This window comes from Micromesistius poutassou (assembly GCF_964030765.1).
Source record: "Micromesistius poutassou genome assembly, chromosome: 8".
NCBI classification, from domain to species: Eukaryota; Metazoa; Chordata; class Actinopteri; order Gadiformes; family Gadidae; genus Micromesistius; species Micromesistius poutassou.
In genome coordinates this window covers 3932392-3955265 of record NC_140278.1, presented here as the reverse complement: position 1 = coordinate 3955265, position 22874 = coordinate 3932392, and the positions used below count along the sequence as shown (strand labels likewise).

Here is a 22874-nt window from a genome sequence, read left to right as displayed (position 1 = left end):
ACACACAAACAGTTGTTTTAAATGATTCTAATGCTTTTCATGAAATTTCATGAATTTTCATGAATTTTCACTCACTGTTTTTGCAATTTGTGGTGATACGGAAAGATAATGAAATGTGATTTGAAAGAAAACAGAGTTAACAATGGTTGGCGTCGCAAGGTATCTCAGAGAACTACAGACAACACTTTAAATGTAAAGATCCAAATGAACTCTATCACTATATATTTTTGGTCTGTATTTGCATATTTAAACATTCAAAGACATTTGCTTATTTCCTCTGCTGTGCTATCTTTTTCTTCTTCTTATGTACAGTAAAGATTTGTGATACGTTATTTATTTTGAGGCTTCTTTGTATAGCATTTGGCATCCTGTGATGTTTGTAAATAGCTGCATTTAAATGTTCAGAGATTTGTTAATAAAGTGCCATGTGTTATAAGCAGATCCAGAGTCTGTCCATCTGTGGTAAATGTAAATGCCCCTCTCCTGATGAGGAATGGTTTCCAGTTGCATTTTCAGTTTAATTTATTTGCAAAAAATTAGAAGAGGGTTTAACATTTTTAAATGTTGTTTTTCTTTGTCAAAGGTCTAGGCTTGTGGGTGCTGATAAAGTTATATGGTATCCATTTAACGGAAGCAGCTCTGTCTGTGTTTATCTGGTAACTAGTTTGCTAACAAGGCTAATGATGCTCATAAATAGCCTCACACAGCGAACATTATTATGAAACCGGAATCGCGATACTTGGTGTTCTTCTTTCACAAAATGTGTGAAAGTACTTTCACAAAATGTGTACTTTCACAAAGCTTCTTCATCGCTTTCCAGACCGAATTAAACAAAGTAAGTGGATTATGTTGCAAAAATAAGGAGATGCCTGGACCATATCCGGAAATCTCTAGAGGGTGCTGGGAGGCCGGAAGTGTCCATCGTTGGTGTTATTGGACCACATCGGGGGCTGGATAAGACCAGCTAAAGGGGCACAGGATGGACCCAAACCACTGGGATTTCCAGGTCAACCAGGTGGAAGGAATCAACCCTTAACATTTACATTTAGGGCATTTAGCAGAAGCTTTGTCCAAAGCAACTTACAACGAGTACATTTGTTAGAAGAAAAACTCCATCGAATTTCCTTGAGGATGGAGACTACACCCCATTGTTTCAGCCAAGCTAAGGTCCTGTCCCAATTCTCCCCCTTCCCCTAGATTTGAGCCCTAACCCTAGATTTTGCGTGTGCCTGCAAAGGGGTAGGGTGTCCCAATACTTGGGGGAGCAAGCGGGAGTGCTGTTTTTCCCTTAAAATCAACCCTTGAACACTAGCCAGCTCGGTAGCTGACTTGCAGCTAAGGGCACTCAAAGCAAAGTGTTCTTGTTAAGGGGAGAGAAATGGGACTGTGTCGTCTCTACCCCTGGTGCTCCCCTGGTTGACCATGATCCATGATCCTATAGGACGGTGTCTAGAGAGGAGGACCCGTCTTTCAGTGGAGTCATTGGTCTAATCCCCTGTGCGTATTGTGATAAACCCTTGTGTTTGAGATAATAAATACACCATTGTCTTTTTTTTCGTTGTCATTATCTTCAGTTTCCACTCTATTAATTGTGATAAACATTTGAGTATGAGATCATAATTACACTTTTATCCACAATGAAGCAATTTTGAGTTCCTATTCGGATTTAAATTGGATAAAAGGATCTACTTAATGACTTGACGAATCAACACAACTCGACTGCTCCTGGGGTTCTGCACACAAAAATTGAGTATGTTCTGAAATGTTCTGTTATGTTCTGAGTTTAGTTTGTACAGTTAAACTGTAAATATGGGCTTTCCCTGCATCACTATTGGCATATGTTCCATTCCAAAGCCATTTAGGAACCAAATGTCGTTGGGATCATTGTAAGCCTTTACCATAAATGGATGACATTAAAATATCATGTGGGCCTGCACCTCCAAATAGTGACACAACACTCTTTCGGTATGAGGACGAGTCGAGGAACGAGCTGAGATAATGACGCATAGTTACTGGCACGTTTAATTCCAAGCAAATTGGAATTTATTCATTTGTCGACACATACCTCTGGCGCCATCTGGTGTTCGTATGGAGAACTATACATGACGAACCAAAGCAGATTATAAATCTGATGCGTTTCTGATTCTTACAAACTTCATGCGCAATTAACCAGTGTTACCACCCCAAATATGTTCATTTATTCTACTCGGAATAAGTATACTTAACAGCAATGTTATAGGGTACCATTCATCACTCTATGTAGGCCTAAGGGGCGTTTGTTAATGATAGATTTGATTCATTTTATTCAGATTCAATTGCTTTAAATTATTAACTTACTGTTATGTACTTAACCATTTGAGTTGTTTCTCAAACCGTGCAATTCAACTGCGTGTGCGTGTGTGTGTGTGTGTGTGTGCGTGTGCGTGTGCGTGTGAGTGTGCGTGTGCGTGTGCGTGTGTGTGTGTGTGTGTGTGTGTGTGTGTGTGTGTGTGTGTGTAGCAGGGTGTTAAAGTTGCCAGTGATGCATGTGACAGCCTACTGCTGAGCAACAGTATCGGTGAAATAGAGAGGAAAGTGACTTGTCACAAAAATCCACCTGACAACAAATAATCTTTGTTGCAGCTTTGACTCATTCACTCAGACTGTAATGGAAAATCCATGTTGTTTTTTTTCCTTTCCTTATTCGCAGTAGGTCACCCATTAACCCTGGCAGTGACTAAACAAAGTGTGTGTGGGGGGGGAACTCAAAAACCAAGGCTTTGAATAACTCAAAAAATATATAATAAAAAATAAATAAACTTGACTTTCTTTCTTGATATCCAAACACTAGGCACACCGGTATCGAATACATGGTGTAGACTCAGTGGCCAACAATGAACTTGAATACACACAAGCAAAAGAGTCAATAAACACAGGTGCTATAACTGAAAACTACTGAACAGTACCCCCTAGCGACAAAACCTGGAACTGTGACAATAATTGTCAGGAAGAAGCTGAGACCCCCTTTGGCGAGAACGCAGCGACCTGTTCATTAGTCTGCTGCTGACCCGGTGGAGAACATGAACCTCTGTTCTTTAGACTGCTGACCAGTTGGAGGACATGGAGAACCTTTGTTCTTTAGTCTGCTGACATGGAGAACCTCTGTTCTTTAGTCTGCTGACATGGATAATCTCTGTTATTTATTCTGCTGAGCAGAGAACATGAAGAACCTCTGTTCTTTAGTCATTACCATAACAAGACCCAGCAGTGCCCTCGGGAGGAACATCTCCAATTCAGCAAGGGCCTTTTTCATCAAGAGAATATCCCCTCTCAACTTTTAACTGTGTTCCTGGTTGCTGATGTTGTTTATGTGGGCGCTGTCGCCATCGTGTGGTTAAATATAACAATTTCACAATTGAGAAAAGATTCCACGCTGTGTGATTTGTCCTACATTTAACTCACTGTTGACTATTTTACTCAATGGACCAGTCATTCTGGCTCTGGTTTGATTTATGATATAAGAGAACAAACACACACGCACGCACACACACACACACACACACACACACACACACACACGCACGCACGCACGCACGCACGCACGCACGCACGCACGGACACACACACACACACACACACACACACACACACACACACACACACACACACACACACACACACACACACACACACACATTGAAATCAGTAATATATCTTAATAACCAAGGTCCTTGAAGGTACATTTGAGTATAAATAGTTTTATTTATTTTCTATTACACACAAGTATTGATCGTTCAAAGATAAGTATTTTGGTTTAAAGACGAGAGCATATTTTGACATTTGATGTGATTTATTGTAGTCCAAATCACAGAGAGTCAACCCGTTTCCCATGGATTCTCATCTCACGAAGGAACGCCTGGAACGCGATGCTCCAATTGAGCGTTATTGGCGAGAGAGGGAGGGACTTTCCCTTACATGGTTTAGACTCAGAGGATGGACTTTCGGTAGAGTGTTATCCGTTCCCTTACACGTTTTAGATATTGCTTTGTCCAATTATAAATAAAAAAAACGTCTTTGCTGTTGTTGCTATTGTATCACATTCGTGTTATTCTTGCTGCGGGGAGTGGGGACTGTTAACCGGCATACACATCTCATAGGAAGCAGAAACCGGACGTTGCGCAGTGGTAGACTCGGATAACGCCACAACTCATGACTCTCTCCCAAGCCTACAGAGTTGACAGGAAGGGGCATCATCATCATCACAGCGCCCAGCACGTAATTTATGGGAAAGCATTGCCTCCCGTAACAAGAAGCGAAACACACATTGTTGTTGTGGTAACCAACGGCCAAAACAACCCGAATAACGCCAAATAACGCCAGGCGGACGCACAGCCCTCGTAAGTAAACTTTTAATAGTTCACTCGGCTAAGTCGCCTAGCCTTTGTAGCTTCGCCACCAGGCTGGTTCGTGATCATCACACGCATCGGGCGCTAGCCGACGCAGATGTCGTGGTGGTGGTTTTTCCGAAATGCGATTAAAACAACAAACAAACACACACACAACCATGAACTTGTTGACAACATCGGGTCTTCCTGTTTCGAAGCGATCCCAATCCCGGCTTTGTTGTTTTGACAGCTCTCAAAGGGGGCTAGTGAACGCTAGCCTGGAGCGCTAGCATGCTGGTCTGACTCAACACGTTGGGATCTGAGATCAGGACAACACTCGGGACGACTGGACTTTATAGTACTTTATCACCGTTATGTGTGTTCACACACCCACATGACGTGTGGGTTCGTATACTGATGGGTTCCCCCCCCCCCCCCTCGTCAGTGTGCGCCACGGCCAGACTTTGGCTTGTTTTAGTTTGCAGTTAGTGTTGTTTGTTTACTAAGTGGTGAACAATGTGCTCCGACTGGGCTCTGAACCAGTCATCGCAGTTTGGTGAACTACTTCTGTTTAATGTCTGCTGTTTTTGTAGTTGGGCAGCCCTGAGAAGTTGGGAGTCGGTAGACGGAGGAGTTTGATTTGGCCACTCCTTGTGTGTTAGGTTTGATTAATGAGGCTTGATAATGTGAAAAACCTGTTTTGAAATATGCACGTATCGTTACATGGAATGGATCCTCTTTTTTTTTTAAATGAAAGATACATTTCCTCAAAAATATTAATAAATAAATATTAGTTTGGTTGTCTAATGTGTTTCAGTTTACTGTGTAAACCAGTCCAAGCATTTCTGGACTGGTTACTGGAATTAATGTATTCAGGTTCACTGAGCTGCACTTTGTAACCTGAGCCATCCTTGGTGTAACTTTCAGTTAATGAATGTACACATACTGATGTTGATTCAACAATGGACAATGAGGGTTGAGGGTCTTCTTTCAACAACAACAACAACAACAACAACAACATCATATCCTCAATAGCCTGTAGTGTACTGTAGATCAACAAAAACAAACAAACCGAAAATGCCTCAGTCTGAGCCCTCTGTGGCTCATACAGTCGTGACATATGGTCCTACTGTAGGCCATGTGTTGACTCTCTGCATGGCGTTTCTGTGTTATTCCGGTGGTGCCTCTCGTACCAGCGAGCCATAGCCCTCGCCGTAGCGGACGGCTCTGGCAGGGAGCAACGGAAAGCTCCCGGTGGAGCCGGAGGAAGCATTGTCCCTCTCGCTGCGTGGCTTCTGTTCGTTACAGCATTGAGTCACTTGACAAACGGCGGAAAAAAACACAAGGGAGAGAAGGTGTTGCACAGTGAGCTGACACTGGGACTCATTAGCGTCGAGGGGATGAGGAGACAAAGATGTTGTTTTTTTAGCTTTTAACCAAAGAGGCACTAACTTGTTTTTAAGAGGACGATTTCAAGCTGTCACGGGATTGGAGGATTTGTGTGTGGTGGTGGTGATGATTACCCAGGTGGTTTGACCTTGAAGGTCAGGATCGTTCGGCGAGCCTCCCAGATAAGCTAGCCCTTTTTTAAAATGTTTACCTGAAGGAAAACTGCTGGACTTCTATTTTTTTTTCTTTTTCGATTCGACCAGCTGCCATTTAAAAGCGTACAAAACCTCTCTCTCTGCCCCCTTTCTCTTCAGGGGCACACACAACCATGTCGACTCCTTGCACGTGGGGACCTTGAAGTCGACCCGGGAGGCTTTTATATTTTGATAGTCTGGACCTTTTTTTTTTTTATTTTTTCCCGTGGCGGGGGGAAAATGGGGAACACGGCCACCAAGTTCCGCAAGGCGGTTGTCAACGGCGATGAGCTGCTGTCCTGCCAGCTGTACGAGGGCAACCCCCAGTTCAAGGAGGCGATGGACCCCAACACCAGCTACGGAGAGCAGTACCAGCACAACACGGCGCTGCACTACGCCGCACGCCACGCCATGACGCGCCTGCTCAGGTGAGGGGGGGGGCGAAAGGCCGCCGGAAATACAGTGCATGTGCGTTGTTTTTAATGATTATGAAAATCATTCAAAAGTCCATGCTCATAATTTCTTTTGATCTATTTTTCACCCATCATTGATTATTTTTGCCCCTCATTGATTGATTATGTTGGCCCTTCATTGATTATTTTTGCCCCTCATTGATTGATTCTTTCGGCCCTAGATTGATTATTTTGGCCCCTCATATTTAGGGTTAGGTAAGTGTTTCTATTCCCGAACTGATTTAAGGTTGTTATGTTCATCTGTAATGTATCTCAGCTGTTTTACTATTGTTGAGAGCCCACTGTCTCCTTGCAGTAACACAAGGACCTAGTTGCTGTCAGGTCAAATAAATACAACAAAAGCCGTTCACAATATATGCCCGCATACGTTCCATCTGGCACTCCTGTACACTGCCATCTGCTAGCGTCACTGAGGAATGCACGGCACGCTGGGACGGAACAGGAAGGTGTTCCAAGAGCTTCCAGTTCCTACACACACACACACACACACACACACACACACACACACACACACACACACACACACACACACACACACACACACACACACACACACACACACACACACACACACACACAGACTCCCCTCCCTCCTCGCTTGTACTCTTGTTTACCCCTCTCCTTCCTCTTCCCTCCGATGGGCTCCTTGCCATCGTTCCAATTCCCGCACTAAATGTAGGTTAAGGCAGAATTAACTTTCGGAGGTAGCCTGGAAATCCAGACCCACATCTAGAAAGCTGTAGGGTCTGGCAACGAGTAATGAAAAAGGCCCAACTCGAGGGGCAGCACCAAGCATGCATTTATCACTGCGCGCAATTGGATAACACTACGACCAATCAGAAGAATACAAGGGGTGACGTATCCAGACCAGCGGAGCTAACCAATAGATAAGACTCTTGCCGTATCCGATCGGTAAAACGGCAACGCTTTTGGCCTGTCTATATCAGATACACTGATGTGATTGTTTAATGTGCTGGGAGAGCGGCATCGTGGATGGATTATATTGCTTGTGCCCAGAGTGACTTACTGAGCAAATTCAAATTGTGAACTTCCCAGGGTATTTCGGAGGTAGAATGGCATGGAAACCGACTGGACTACTGAGAAGGTAGATCGATGGCGCACTGGGAGATGCGGTTCTGGGTGTCCAATAAGTTGCTGGCCCTTACGGGTCAGGCAGTTTGTCAATATGCCCTCAAGCCTACCAGTATATTAGAATCCTCCAATACCAACCAGCACTCTTAAGTCCAACATTTGACGGGCAGGTAAATAAAAGGAAGGAAGAGCGTTACATGATTACTTGAGTACTTGAGACAACATTTGGAATATGACGTTGCAGTCGTCGATACGGTTTCATGTTGACTATTCGCTAGGAATGTTGCAATCATGAGGACTAAACAGCCTGTAAAGCCAATAGTGCCAACTGTCAATTCCACTCTGAAGGTCCTTTTATGTTAAAACTGACTGTTTTGTTGCATCTCAATAAAATGATAACAAATCATGGAGCGAAAAAGCAGCTTTATATTTTTATTCATTTCAGGTTCCATTATTTTGTTTAGGGCTTTAGCCTGTAAATAAACCAAGTTTAACCAATCACAATCGGGTACCTTTGTCAAAGTCGCCATGGTAACAGTACATGTTGCAGAGGGAACCGCCCAATCACGTTTCTCAACACACAAGCCCTCTTAATGCGTCCTCAGTGGTAAACTAAACCCATAGACTATCTGTTATATGTATTGATCACTCATCTCAAGTGCAGTCAAAACAGACAATGTCACGTTCTTTCCGCGTTCGCATCGTTTATTTGCCAGGCGTCAGATCCCAAAGGACACTCGAGACCATAGGGAGCGCTCTCAGACAAGAATGCTTATTCCAAACCATAAGCAGAACCAAGACTGTACATGCATCCCCCTATTGACCCTCCACTGCCGCCCCCCGCCCCCCCCCCCCCCCTCTCTCTCCAACAGGTCTTTCATCTTCAGCAAGGACGGCAACCCCAACAAGCGCAACGTGCACAACGAGACGGCCCTGCACCTGCTGTGCATGGGCCCCCACATCCTCAGCGGGGAGGGGTCCCTGCACCCCCGCATCACGCGGCCCTACGAGGACGAGCGGCGGCGCGCCGACTGCCTGCAGGTCATCCTGGCGTGGACCGGCGCCAAGCTGGACCAGGGCGAGTACGAGAGCGCAGACATCAACGCCACCGACAACCGGAAGAACACCTGCCTGCACTACGCCGCCGCCTCCGGCATGAAGACCTGTGTGGAGGTGAGGCCTGTGTGGAGGTGGAGGTGAGGCCTGTGTGGAGGAGAGGCCTGTGTGGAGGTGGAGGTGAGGCCTGTGTGGAGGTGGAGGTGAGGTCTGTGTGGAGGTGAGGCCTGTGTGGAGGTGGAGGTGAGGCCTGTGTGGAGGTGGAGGTGAGGTCTGTGTGGAGGTGGAGGTGAGGTCTGTGTGGAGGTGGAGGTGAGGCCTGTGTGGAGGTGGAGGTGAGGCCTAGGTGGAGGTGAGGCCTGTGTGGAGGTGAGGCCTGTGTGGAGGTGGAGGTGAGGCCTGTGTGGAGGTGGAGGTGAGGCCTGTGTGGAGGTGGTGAGGCCTGTGTGGAGGTGGAGGTGAGGCCTGTGTGGAGGTGAGGTCACAAGGCCGGGGGGCGGTCGGCGGGCCAGGAAGTTCTCCGGAGAAGGGAGAAAAAGGGGGCTGCTTGTGTTTGCTGGCCGAGGCCGTTTGAATGGGAGTTGGTCTCCGGTCAGGTGTGTCCCGGTTTGTTCACTGCCAAGGCAGAACAATGTCCAAACTCCCCCCCCCCCGCGGTGACGGTGAAGCCAAGCACTCCCCCGGCGGAGCCCTTTGGTTTAAGATCCACCAGTCGCTGCGTCTTTATGGGTCTCTGGGAGACCGGCACGCTGCAATCGGCCTTATAAACGTGTTTGAATGTATGCCGCGGTTAGTTTATGGCTGTCGATAGTCTGAACTGGTCTGAAACCATAATTCAGAATTGATGACGTTATCGACTTTCATGAATACCAACCGGAGTGGTTGGTACGTCTAAAAGTGAAATGTTAATGTCAAGCTGAACAACCGTGAACAGTACATAAGCATTGAGCATCAACCTTTAGATAGTTTATGTATAATAAATATAATATATATATATATATTTTTTTTTTTTAATTTTTGTTTTTTATATATATATATATATATATATATATATATATATATATATATATATATATATATATATATATATATATATGTATATGTATGTATGTGGAAGGAAGGAAAAAATGATGTTCAAAAATCTATTTCTCTCTATGTCTGCCGCGGGCAGTACCTGGTACAGAGGGAGGCTGACCTGTTTGCGGAGAACGAGAGCCGGGAGACCCCGTGCGACTGTGCCGAGCAGCACCGCCACACGGAGCTGGCCCTCAGCCTGGAGTCCCAGATGGTGTTCTCCCTGGCCCCCGAGGCCGAGGGCGCGGAGGCTGAGTACGCCGCGCTGGACCACAGAGAGGTACGGATCAACACCCCTCCAATCCTCCGATGCGTTCAAAAAAAAAAAGAGTCTGTATTATTACCGTTCAGAGTTTGTGATGCGTAAAAAACCATGTGGGATGAATATGTTTCTCGGGGCGTAATGAATGGCCTTGCGTGTCCTTCCACTTGGAGTAAGGCGCTTCCGAATGGGAATCGGAATACTGTTTTGAGCTCTTAAAGCCAGGGAAGATAATTTGGAGAAACCAGCAAGAGTTAGCATCAGAGTATGAAATGAAAACACCCGTTTCTCCAGGCTCCCCCCCAAAGCCACACTCCCTAAACACATGACTAGCTTGATAGCTTCAGCAATATGTCTGCCTAGCCTTCTGGAAGATTCCGTTGATATGCAATGAGTGCACAGGCAGAGGGAATGCAGGTAGATGGAGTGCATTCATAATAGCGCTTTCTATCCAGTGGCCATTCAAAGCGCTTTAAATTATTCACCCATTCATATACACATTCACTCACCGACGGCGGTGTCAACCATGCAAGGCGACAGCCAGCTCGTCGGGAGCAGTTAGGGTGAGAGGCATCTCGCTCAGGGACACCTCGACACTCAGCTAGGAGGAGCCGGGGATCCAACCAGCAACCTTCCGGTTACAAGTCACCCCGCTCTACATCCTGAGCCACTGCCGCACCAATAGGAAGGAGGGTAGGTAGACAGACAGACAGACATGTAGGTAGACAGACAGACTGACACACAGGTAAGTAGGCAGTTAAGCATATATGGAGAACAACAAAGACTCTGAGCACATTTTCAGCTTTTTCAAGATCTAGCTTGTCCTCACCAAACCAACGCTCCCCTAGAGAGACCCGTGACAAACCGAGTCACCGTGACAACTGGATCCTCAATAAACAAAACACAGCAAATCCGTGTGTGACTGCACGGAGGTTATCAGTAAGGATTGCAGTGACTGAGTGGGATGCCGAGTAGAAGGCTAAGAGTGACTCAGACAGGATGGTGAAATCCGGGAAACGGCTGAAACAGATGCGCACACACGCACACACGCACACGTCACTCACTCACAGAGAGAAACGCACTCGCAGAGGGACACACAAACACAGGCAAACAGAGAGAGAGAGCTTGAGTAACTTGGAACACTAACCCTGGACCCTTGAACCCTGCCCCTTTCTGACTGGCTGCATACCGATCGGGACAGACTTGGACAAGCAGCATAGAGGACCTCCTCATATCGAAACCAAAAGAGGACCTTCATACTCTGAGCAGCTGAACAGCATCAGAACGCCAAGCACTTAGCAAAACGGCTCAAAGAACCTAAGAGTCAATCAGAAACCTGAGACTGTGCAGCTCCCAACCAAAGAGGTTGACAACGGACCAACACAACTCTACGTCTCTCGTACAGGAACCCGACCCGACACAGAGACTCACAGAGTGCGGTTGTGTATTATATGGCCCCTCATCTCGGGAGAACAGGGGAGATTTAACAAATGTATAAAGTTTCTTGAACAGACTGCAGTTTGTTTAACTACCACACAACCTTAGGATTCCTTGCCACTGGGCTTGTGCAGGGTCTGTTTTTGTCGTCGTGTTACATTTACTCAAAGGCTTACTGGGGTATAAGTCTTTATTTGTGTGAGAAAGTCCCCCCTGGCTCGAGGAAGTCATTGTTAAACATAATATTGTTTCAGAAAACCGACTGTCTGCTATGAAATGACTTCTTGCTAGGGTTTAAACTCTTGGGCTTTTACTGCTTCGGTAAAGTCAATTGTTTCTGCGCGTTTTATAAATATTATTATATCAATATGGAAATCGATGGAGGGGAGATAAACACTTTATTTGGCCTGCCAGTGCATCTGCGCATTTGATGTGTTGCCCATGTTAAATTCGGGAAAAGTTATTGACTGCGTGAAATGTTTCAGGAAGGGGGTAGTTAGGAGGCTGCTGGAGGCTGGAGGAGGAGGGCACAGCATCCATTTTATTTATGATGCAGTCGAGATGCGTGAATATGTTCAATATTAATATGGTGGTCGGTCTGTACGGATGACCTGACATGACCTTCTCCTGCGAGCATGGCTTTTTAAGATTGGAAACGTGACCACTGAGCTCTGAGAATCTGAGTTGGAATGAGGTTTCACTTTACACGTACAACCCACAGCGTTTTAAGTGATATGGCTTCTGTCCTAATGACCTAATCTAATCTGTGAATGATTCCCTCCCGTGTTTACCCTAAAGGATTGGCTGTGCAAAGAAAACAACATACCAAATGTTTGCTAATAAGCTCATGCATAAGTCGACTGGGATCTTATTACGGTATTATGCACTCATTGGGATGTTTTCGAATGGTTTTATGTTGGAAGGTGCGACATTCGTTTGACATGCCAATCTATCTATTGGACCACTGGCCAGAGGGGAGTACTGGGTCAGCTGACCCCTGCTGTACTTGGGTGCAGTGGTGCTGGCTACACACACACACACACACACACACACACACACACACACACACACACACACACACACACACACACACACACACACACACACACACACACACACACACACACACACACACACACACACACACACACACACACAGCCACACACTTACAGATTAGCAGTGTTTACACTGGCCGCTCCTGTTACTCATCACCACCAGCAGGCTGTACTCTCACTGGGCCTCTACTCAGGCCCTGGTGGTGTCAGTCGGGCGGGTCGTTGCCTCAGCAAGCATTCCTCTCTCATCATGCTCCCTAAGCAACACTTTTACTGTGTTCTCTCCCCCCTCTCCTCCCCCCTCGATCGTCCCCCCCCTCCTCCCCCTCTCCCTGCTCCCCCTGCCTTTCCCTCCTCTCCCCCCTCTATCTTCCTCCTCCCCCTCTCCTTCGACCTCCCCTCTTTCCCTCCTCCCCCTCTCCCGCCTCTCCATCTCCCTCCCCCTCTCCACCTCCTACTTTTCCCCCTCTCCATCTCCCTCCCCCTCTCCCCCTCCTCCTACTTTTCCCCCTCTCCATCTCCCTCCCCCTCTCCCCCTCCTCCTGCTTTTCCCCCTCTCCATCTCCCTCCCCCTCTCCCCCTCCTCCTGCTTTTCCCCCTCTCCATCTCCCTCCCCCTCTCCCCCTCCTCCTGCTTTTCCCCCTCTCCATCTCCCTCCCCCTCTCCCCCTCCTCCTGCTTTTCCCCCCTCTCCATCTCCCTCCCCCTCTCCCCCTCCTCCTGCTTCCCCCCCCTTCTGCAGCTCTATGAGGGCCTGAGGCCTCAGGACCTGCGACGACTGAAGGACATGCTGATTGTGGAGACGGCGGACATGCTGCAGGCCCCCCTGTTCACCGCCGAGGCCCTGCTCCGAGCCCACGGTACGGACACACACACACACACACACACACACACACACACACACACACACACACACACACACACACACACACACACACACACACACTTTATTCTCGGGGGATTTTGCCCCTGAAAAACATCTCAATTGCCCTCGAAATTGTGATGATGGTGCCTTTTAAAGGCCAAAATACTGAGGTCATTGAATATCGGTGTGTGTGTGTGTCAACACAGACGAAATAAGTTTGATAAATTGCCATGGAAATTTGCCAAAATGCCCCCAAAAAACATATATTAGGTACTAGAAAATGGCCTCTTACTGCTTGCCGCCACGGGCTCAAGCGTTGGTTCATATGTGTCTGTCAGGGTAATTCGTGTGGGTTGCCCCCAGAGGGTGTTCAGTCTGGCCTGAAGTGCTGACTACTAATCTGTGGTCATAACATTTGATGGGCTGCACGTTCTCTTGCGGTGGATGAGATGACGTGCTGAGTCAGGTCGTACGTGAGCGCAGAGAGGCTAACCTTCCGGTCAATAACATGACATTTATATCTTGGGCTGCAACGATTGGTCAATGCATTGATTAGTCGATCGAAAGGAAATGTATTCATCCTCATTTTGCTAATCAATTAATCATTATAAAAAGTACTGACTAACAAACATTTTTCTGCTTTATGTTGCAGTTCAAGTCAAATGTTTTGTTCATGGATAATTATAAAAGAAATAGTTAACTTTTTCTTGGCTGCTTGTCAGATGAAGCCGGCGCATTTAAGACATCACTTTGGACTCTGGTAACTTGTGAATGTATTTGCTATTATTTGTGAAAATATATGATTCATTAAAATAATAAATGATTCATCAAAAAGGTATAAGTGCAATTAATCAACGCTCAAAAACAACATAAGTAAAATAAATCCTAGTGTGAGTAAATTCAGGTCCATACTATGCTGGCTAAATGTAGAATCTGAAAATGCTGGATGCAACGTGGAACTTTCACACCATACGTCCCCGAAAGCAACAGAGGTTTCATCATTTTGTGGCCGAAACTAAAGGATTGTAAGAAAAAGTGATACGGGGAGCAGAGTTTCTCTTTTCAGCGGGTGTGGAGTGTGGACATGGCCCCAGGGTTTAATGTCTTAAGTACTCTGTGATAAAGTTCTGGGGAGTTCTTCTTTTTTCTTTTTTTTTTTTCCTTCCTCCCAGTGCGGGATCAGTGAGCAGTAAGCACTTTCTACCACTCATTCCTGACTCAGACCGCACCGCCGTTCCAAATCCGCTGGTAACCCTCTGATTTCCCACAGCTCGCCCTTCTGTTTTGGTTCTTGGTGCCTTGCTCGAACGGCACCTCGGCGGCCCACGTCGAGAGCGACTCCAGGCCTATTGATCACACTCTGTAGGCCCCTGGAACATCTAGCGCCGGCCTCCTCTGATTTTCCCCCTGCGGATACTTCCATCACTCATTACACTCTGAGGATTACACCCTCAGCCTCTTGCACCGGTTGCCCTCTTTAATTTGTGCTAAACCGGCTATGGTTATGCAAATAACGCCCCCCCCCCCCCCCAACCGCAAATGTAAAATCAACCAACACATAGAGAGAAACGTTGTGTGGAATTCAAATGAGGTGTGGAGGTGGCAGCGAAAATGTGTGGTGAACGAACGGCCTTGGATTTTTTGGAATAATACATTTTTCAATGTTTGGGTTGAGCGTGTGTGTGTGTGTGTGTGTGTCTGTGTGCTACATATGACCGAAGCCTCTGGGAGCTGAGAGTGGAGCCACTGACCCCTCAGCTGCTATATTTACCTGCCTCTCTTAAGGGAGGTCACCGCGTACAGTGCGCCAGACATCTGGCTGAAGATGTTCACCCTTTTTTTTATTTTCCGTCTTTACACACATCCAGGATGTGCGCTAGTTGGATTCTTTGATATTGCCTCAGACGGAAAAGCATAATTACAATTTTGTCCAACCCGTGCAATCAGGACACCCTCTATTTGGCCTCATTTTACACAGCGGGGGCTACATTTTGATCTTTGTATCAAAGCCTGTAATTCAAGTTTGCTTTACACGGTCTCATTTAGTCTTTCTCTAGGCATTATCATTGAATTGTGGACATGTTTGTGCTGTAGTCATAGTTCCAAACAACGCCATTTAGAGTTCAAACATCCTGAGGTGATGATGACCTCATTGCAATCGTGACTTTGATTTTCAAGTTTCACTATTTTGACCAACATTTCATTATTGCAAGTAAGATGTCTGGGTATTCCAACATGTTCACTTTTATGATAGACTCTTGACGGTTTTTCAATCGATTCATACTTATTTCATACTCATTTTCCTTTGAAGGCTTGGACTCTGTCCTTGGTTACTGTTGCATCTAGCAGATTTATTCTAAAAACTCAGGTAGTAGTAGTAGTAGTAGTAGTGTAAATGGTGCTGTAAAAACCTGAGTTAACATGGACTATTAACTATAACTATTAACTATTAATTAAGTATTTATAATTTCCTATTTAAAATAATCTATCCACACACACACACACACACACACCCCAACACCCCCACACCATCACTTTTAGAAAACAAACTTGTCCTATCATTGGTTCCTCACCTCCCCCCAGACTGGGACAGAGAGAAGCTGCTGGAGGCCTGGATGACCAACGCCGAGGCCTGCTGCCAGCGCTCCGGGGTGCAGATGCACAACCCGCCGCCCAGCGGCTGCAACGCCTGGGACACCCTGCCCTCGCCGCGGACGCCGCGCACCGCCCGCGGCTCCATCACCACCCCGGACCAGATCTGCCTCACCCCGGCCGACGACGAGCCCGCTCTGGTGAGGCGGAGCGCCGCATCCCCTCCCGCGCTTCTCTCCCGCCCACGTAGCTCCGGCGCGCCGCCAAAATAAGCAGCCCGCCGGCGCCGCGAGGGTGAGCTAACGCCACCGTTGGGAGGCGACGACGACGACGCCGACTGCGAAGTCGGTTGGTTCGTTTGTCTCTGTCAAATGCAAACACGTATTCAGTGCCAGGCTCAGAGCGAGAGAAAGAGCAGCGACAGCCAACTGGCAATTACCATCGACCCTGGCTGTGTGGAAATAAAAGTTTCTTGTACCTGCTGACACGTTGCTTTCCTATCTGTTTAGGGAAGCAATGCTGGCTCTCAATAGCGCTCTGCTCTTAGCACCGGAGGTAAAGTGACTAATTGTTGTTTTCCCAGAGTTAGTGTCTCATTGACCGGGTTTGTATTTAAGGGAGGTGAGCTCACTGGATTCTGCTCGGTTTCGTTTTTTTGAAATATTCCCACGTTGTATTCGCCGCAACGTCCAGAGTTCGGCTTTTGCCTGTGAAAGGGTTAAGGCGGTCGCAGTAGACTCGATATTACGCGGCCCAAACGGTGAGGACACGGGCTGTAATTCAAGCCAACTGTGCTACGTTGGGCCCAAATTATGTGTTCGGCTGCTACAGTTCAAAAGCATGGGGAAGGCTCTTCAAAAGCCCCCTAATCATCATCATCATCATCATCCAGGCTAGCGTCGGCTGATCACCGCATTCAAAGGTTTGTGTTGGATACTGAATCGGGGGGGCGCTTCACGGTGGGGGGGGGCGGACAGCGGGCTGTCTGCGAGGACCCTGTCACCGCGGGCCGTGAAGAAGAGCCACGGACCCCCGGTGTTGATCGATGGTGCCGCTCGGGGGGCCCTGTTTTAAAGGTTACAGTTGGTTATACAACTATCAGCCCCTTTTTCGCAAGTCAATACTGACATTGTCGAAGTACACTGGGCCCACTCTGTGTGTCCATTTGTAAAGCCCAGTCCATTGTGTGTGTGTGTGTGTGTGTGTGAGACTTTTCAGGCCAGGTGAGGGCAGGTGGTAGAGGAGGGGGGGTGGGGGGAGTAAAATATGATTTGGAAGATAGCAGGGGGGATATTCTTGGCATGGTGCTTTTTGGTCTATAACCGAGCCATGATCGACCGATAAATTGTGTTACGTGCTTTTTGAGATAATATTATGCGTGCACCTCGCCAAGTTTTCCTGGTGTACTTTATATACTTTGTATAGTATCGGAAACATAATGTTATTCTTTATAATATTTCATCCACTGTAGAGGGTGACACTCTCCATGCGTGTTTGTAGGCTTTCTCCAAAGTTTCAGAACATTTTAGCTTTGCATTATTCACACATTGGCGTTCTTTTATTACCCTTTGGTGTTTGAGAAACTGATTTTGAAGTAGCGGTGTAAGAAAAATGTACTTTCCCTTTGTTGTCCACTGCATCAGACTGCATCATTTACTTGTAGCATTTCCAAAGCCGTGTTCCTTTAAGTGCATGTTGCTGACTGTCACGCTGTTTCCCCGGGTGTCTGGCAGTGTGGCATCTGCATGTGCTCCATGTCGCTGTTTGAAGAGCCCGTCGACATGTCCTGCGGCCACGAGTTCTGCCGAGCCTGCTGGGAAGGGTGAGTACACAGCAACACACGCTCACTACTCATTGAATTCCCCATCTGGAGGAGCCCGCTCCATCGTTCATCTGGAAACATTGAAAGCTTAGAAAGCCTTTGAATAGGGTTAGGGCTAGCCTATAATATAAATTGGAATAATATGGCGCTTTTCTAAATACTCAGGCGCTTTGCAGAGTGAACACAAAATAAAATCCTTTGATGAGAATGAGATGAGATGAGAGTAAAGTAAAAAGGTAGAGGGGAGGGAGTTCCAGGTGTGGACACTACTGTGCTTTCCATTAATCACGCACAAGACTCACTTAGACCAAACCAACAGCCCCACACCTGGTCGGGGTCGTCCGACTTGCCCTCCATTAATCGACCTCCCGGTACAACGACAGTGTCGTCGTCTTATTTTGACCACCTGGTGGCTCCACAGATTCCTCAACCTGAAGATCCAGGAGGGCGACGCCCACAACATCTTCTGCCCCGCCTTCGACTGCTTCCAGCTGGTCCCCGTGGAGGTCATCGAGAGCGTGGTCTCCCGGGAGATGGACCGGCGCTACCTGCAGTTTGACATCAAGGTAGGGCGGGGAGAGAGAGAGACACGATACACCGGGGCAAGGGAGGCCCCCCCGAACCTCAGCCTGATTGGGGGGGAGGGGGGGGCTGTCGTGTCAAGGTGGTCGCCATAAAAGGTTCGATGCTCTTTCCTGTGCCTTAGTGACATCACTAGTGGGCGTGTCTACCTTGATAGTGTGATGGATAGATGAGCAACGTTTGCTGCAGTCCACTTGCTAGGCTGGTGGACTGATCTATCCAGCATACGTCTAGGTGGACACGCCCACTTGTGATGTGTCACTCAAACACAGGCAAGGTGGCACAGTATCACCCCTTTTATGAAGTAGTTGTTGTCGAGTGGGATACTTGCATCCGACCACTAGGGGCAGTAGTGCCATTGCTCTGTACAGCAACCTACCGCTAGCTATCCTGAGCTCGCCAGTTGATGTATGGTTGCTATGCGGGAGAGCCACGTTTTCGGCTTGTCAATAAATAATTAAAGGGTAACGTCTGTCAGACTAGTTAATGTTAATATACCCAATATATGTGTGAATGATTTCACGTGAACTGGATAGATTGGCTACTTGTTGTAGGCTTAAGCTGCATCCACTCTTGTGCGCATACCCCGTGCGAGCGAAGATGTGCCTGTATTCACTCCTTCACTCTGACGTTAGCGTGACCACAAGGGGGCAGTAAAGTGTTTGCAACCACAGATTTGAACCGTGAGACCGAGCCTGCTCCATTGAACATGGAAAAAAACAAATATATCCATGTGATTTGAGATGTACAATCATTCAAATGCGCTGCTTAAAAGCTGTTGGTGTTTCACAACCAACCACAAATCCAGTGTTCGGATTTGGAGGTGTGCGTTCAGAGGTCAACCCCAACATTCAGTATTCAGTAGTCGTGATCCTGCTTGTCGAGTATTCCGTCTTCTTGAATATGTTCGGTGTGTCTGCAGGATAGAAACAGTAGGAGCACAGAAGGCGGCCTGTGAACACTAGGAGTCAGAGAAATTGCATTGCAAACACTTGATTTAATGCTTGAATTGTTTCGTTGTTTAATTCACTATCATGGGTTTGACGTCGGATAAAGAAACAATAGTTGCGTTTTTTACTGAAAAGCCTGTTGCTAGGTGAGCTGTGTACTCAGCATAGTCACATGACCATGAACAAAACCCAAACTAGATCTGTCTGTGTGTTGTTGTTTTTTTATGTTAAGTCTAATTCAAAAGCAGACCAGGATAAAACTTATACAGAAACTTTCCCCGATGTATTTTACACTCGAGAACCTTTGTAATTCAGATATTCTTTAACCGAGTAAACTGCAAAGTCACATAGTGCAGGTTTAATTCGCTTGCCTTCTTAAAGAAAAGCATAATTCTTTTTTATCATTCAAAACAGGAGGAAAGCCACCATATAAGCCCTGAAACTGTGAAAAGCAGTTGGTCAGTCTGTTTGTTTCACTTGATAAATGTTTCAGCACGTATCAAAATGACTCCAAGGAGGCGGGCAGAACAGTCAACAACAACATGAAACACTTTTATATTTTATATTTAATTGCGTGCACAAATATTCTTTGTTATTTGCTTTTTATTGTCGTTATTAATATTGGATGCAAAGCGTAGATGTGGTTTAATTGGGTCTTACTAGCTATGTTTTAAGACCCAGCTGCACCCAAAAAACGTCAAAGTCTCATAATGGTTAACTTTGAGCCTTTTGGCTCTATGGATATCTTTTTGTGGGCATACTTTTTATCGCTTTTTTTTATTTTTTCGTTATATATATTGTCCCAAAGGAACTGAAATAAGCCCAAATTATCAGTTGAACTATAGGCAGATAGATGCTGCCAAAAATACATACTAAGACACAAGCTGGAAAGTAACACCACACAATATTATCGGAAGAGTCTTTGACTTTTCCTATAATATTAGGAAATATTACACAAATGTATTGATTTGTGGGAAGAAAACCCAGCCTAGGTTAGGGGTCTGCCTCCATCTAGCAGTGACTTGTTCAGACCAGCATATCAGCAGGGCTGCTCGGCCACTCGTTTAAAGGCCTTTTGGTGTTCCAAACTCTATTTACAGCCCCATGGTGAACAGATGAAGCTTTTGTGCCATACTAAAAAAGATATATCCCAATGAGATTTCTGCAATGGGAAAAACAGAATATGGCCAGCCTTCCCTTTAACAGCCCCGGACATCTGTGCATATGTCTATGCCAACAACACACGAGTCTCCTCCCTTCTAGCCCTCTGCAAAGGTTTTGAAATCCATCAACTTTTAAATTGATACGTTTGTGGACGCAAGAGTAAAAATTATCCTTGACAAATGATTTGGGTGGAGAACACTTCCAGACGGCTAAAACAAAACGAGATTTAGTCTGGTTATAATGTGGCATGCGTTTCGCCGCTCACGTGTCAATATTACATGTATTTCCGGAAGCTTTTGTCTCTAATAACGAGCTGAGAGAGACTACATCGAGGCAAAGGGATTTAGGGTGCAGAAGTTGGCAACTTGAGATTTTTGTTTTATTAGCTGGTCTGTTTATAGAAAATTACTTCAAGGGTCCAATTCACAGTCTGCTTTCAGGCTGGAATGGGGCTATTTAACAGAATGGCTCCATTCAAGGGATTTATAGTGCTTAGCATCATTAGCGCTCACAAAATAACTAAAAAGTAGATGTTGATTTGTAGCTTATATTTATTCAGTAATATAATGTATATCTTTTGAGTAAAAAGGCTGCTGTGTATCTGCATTATCCCTCCTTCTCATACTACATCTCCTCCTATAGTCCTTCTTCTACTGCGTCTCCTCCTATATTGCTCTTTCTTAAGCCCAACACACACCGCCGGCGCAGTGCCAAAAAGAACGCTCCCATTATTTCCGACGTACTAGCCCACACCTCTAAGCTTCACGCCACGGTTCTATTCCCTAGTGTCGCCATGCATAAAAAAACTGATCCAAAGCTTGATACAAGGTCCTGTACACATGGAGATTGTTGAAGCAGTAGCTGAATAATTTCACAACGCAGAATGAATGAGCAATGACGGTAAATAAAGTGACTGAACCGTAAACAAAGTGCCCGACAGGACACGAGTAAATATGAATTAATGTGACGATCATTGTAAGCACAAACAGAGGATCATGGGCATCAGGGGCACATATGTAGTCATAAAACAACTCGTATAACGTAATGGTAGCCTATACCGACTATGTTTGTTGATCTGCTGCTTTCAAAACATAACCACGGTACCACATAATAACGGTGCTGCAGTGCGACTCTTCCTATTGGTGCTAGGGGCGGCGTTTGACACGCGTAAAACTGTGCACCGCTGCGCTTCGGCGGCGGCAGTGTGTGGCCGGCTTAATGCTGCCTTTCCTCCTATACTCCTCCTTCTTACACCGCATCTCCTTCATCATACTACGTCTCCTGCTGTATTCCTCCTTCATTGTTGGGGCGGCATTAGCTCAGGAGGTAGAGCGGGTGGGCTGGTAACCGCAAGGTTGCTGGTTTGATCCCCGGTCTCCTCCTAGCTAGAGTGTCGGGGTGTCCCTGAGCAAGAGACGCCTCAACCCTAATCTGTCCACGTCGAGGCTGTCGCCCTGCGTGGTTGACTCGTGCCGTCGGTGTGCCGTTGTGCGCATGAATGGGTGAATGTCAGTCAACACTGTAAAGCGCTTTGGATAAAAGCGCTATATAAATGAGGACCATTTACCATTTCATTATACCGCGCCTCCTCCTACAGTCCTCCTTCTGACGCCTCTTCTCCTCCTCCCGCGTCGGCAGGCCTTCGTGGAGAACAACCCGGCCATCCGCTGGTGTCCGCGGGCGGGCTGCGAGAGGGCCGTGCGCCTCAACTCCCAGGAGACCGGGCGGTCCGCCGCCGCCAACCCGCTCAGCTTCGCCCTGCTCCGGGCCCCTGCTGTGGACTGCGGCAAGGGCCACCTGTTCTGCTGGTCAGCACCGGGCTCACGCCGTCTTAACACACCCACAGCGGGGGGGGGGGGGGGGGCCCTCGTCACTCTGCGAAGGGCCGCATGCCGTTACATTGTCGATCTCTCTGTTGATCTAACGGCCTTTATGGAGATTGTGTCCTGCCGCCGGTTTTTCTAGTCCGAGTTGGTGCAGGGGCTGTGGAACATGGAGATGTCTTTCTAATGGGCGCCCCTTTGGTAATCTGTGCTGTTACATTACAAATGTCCCATTGACATGACATTGAGTGGGTGAGACTAGTAGTAGAGTCTACAAGAAACATAATAAGATACTAGTGCTGACCATATTAGTATCTTTGGCCAGATACTGCAGCATGTTAAAGGCAGGCGACCGTGCTCATGTCTAGAGATCAACAATGTAATCGTCGGTTTGCAATTTGTCCAAATCGTCTCGCCCTAATCACTACGCATTTGCCCGCATGTATGTTTTGTGTTTTGAGGCTTTGTGCATTTCCGTCCGCCCATCAGTACGCTCTAATAACCCTCCTCCCTGACCCCCCCCCAACCCCCGACCTGTCGATATCAATATCCCTTCTCCTATGCTTCCGTCTCCAGTGTATATATATAGCTTCCTAAACGCAGCCCATAGCTCTTTGACCTGTCAGCTCAGCTCCAGAGTCTACTCGACGCAGACGCACGCGTGAGCGCGCTCCACTGCG

General features: G+C 46.8%; 1 protein-coding gene across 2 annotated transcripts in view; it reads left to right on the top strand.

Annotated features, from left to right (window-relative positions):
- Nucleotides 1-3997: 3997 nt before the first annotated feature.
- LOC311351591 (ankyrin repeat and IBR domain-containing protein 1-like) overlaps nt 3998-22874 on the top strand; it is a 40657-nt gene continuing 21780 nt past the window's right edge. The window contains exons 1-9 of one of the 2 annotated variants that reach the window (XM_084471765.1): nt 3998-4376; nt 6068-6375; nt 8385-8685; nt 9740-9922; nt 13139-13256; nt 15845-16053; nt 17587-17675; nt 18097-18241; nt 22010-22179. In XM_084471765.1, coding sequence (XP_084327891.1) covers nt 6188-6375; nt 8385-8685; nt 9740-9922; nt 13139-13256; nt 15845-16053; nt 17587-17675; nt 18097-18241; nt 22010-22179 — 1403 coding nt within the window. In that variant the 5' untranslated portion in view covers nt 3998-4376; nt 6068-6187. The remainder of the gene's footprint in view (nt 4377-6067; nt 6376-8384; nt 8686-9739; nt 9923-13138; nt 13257-15844; nt 16054-17586; nt 17676-18096; nt 18242-22009; nt 22180-22874) is intronic. The other variant, XM_084471764.1, reaches the window with a different exon arrangement.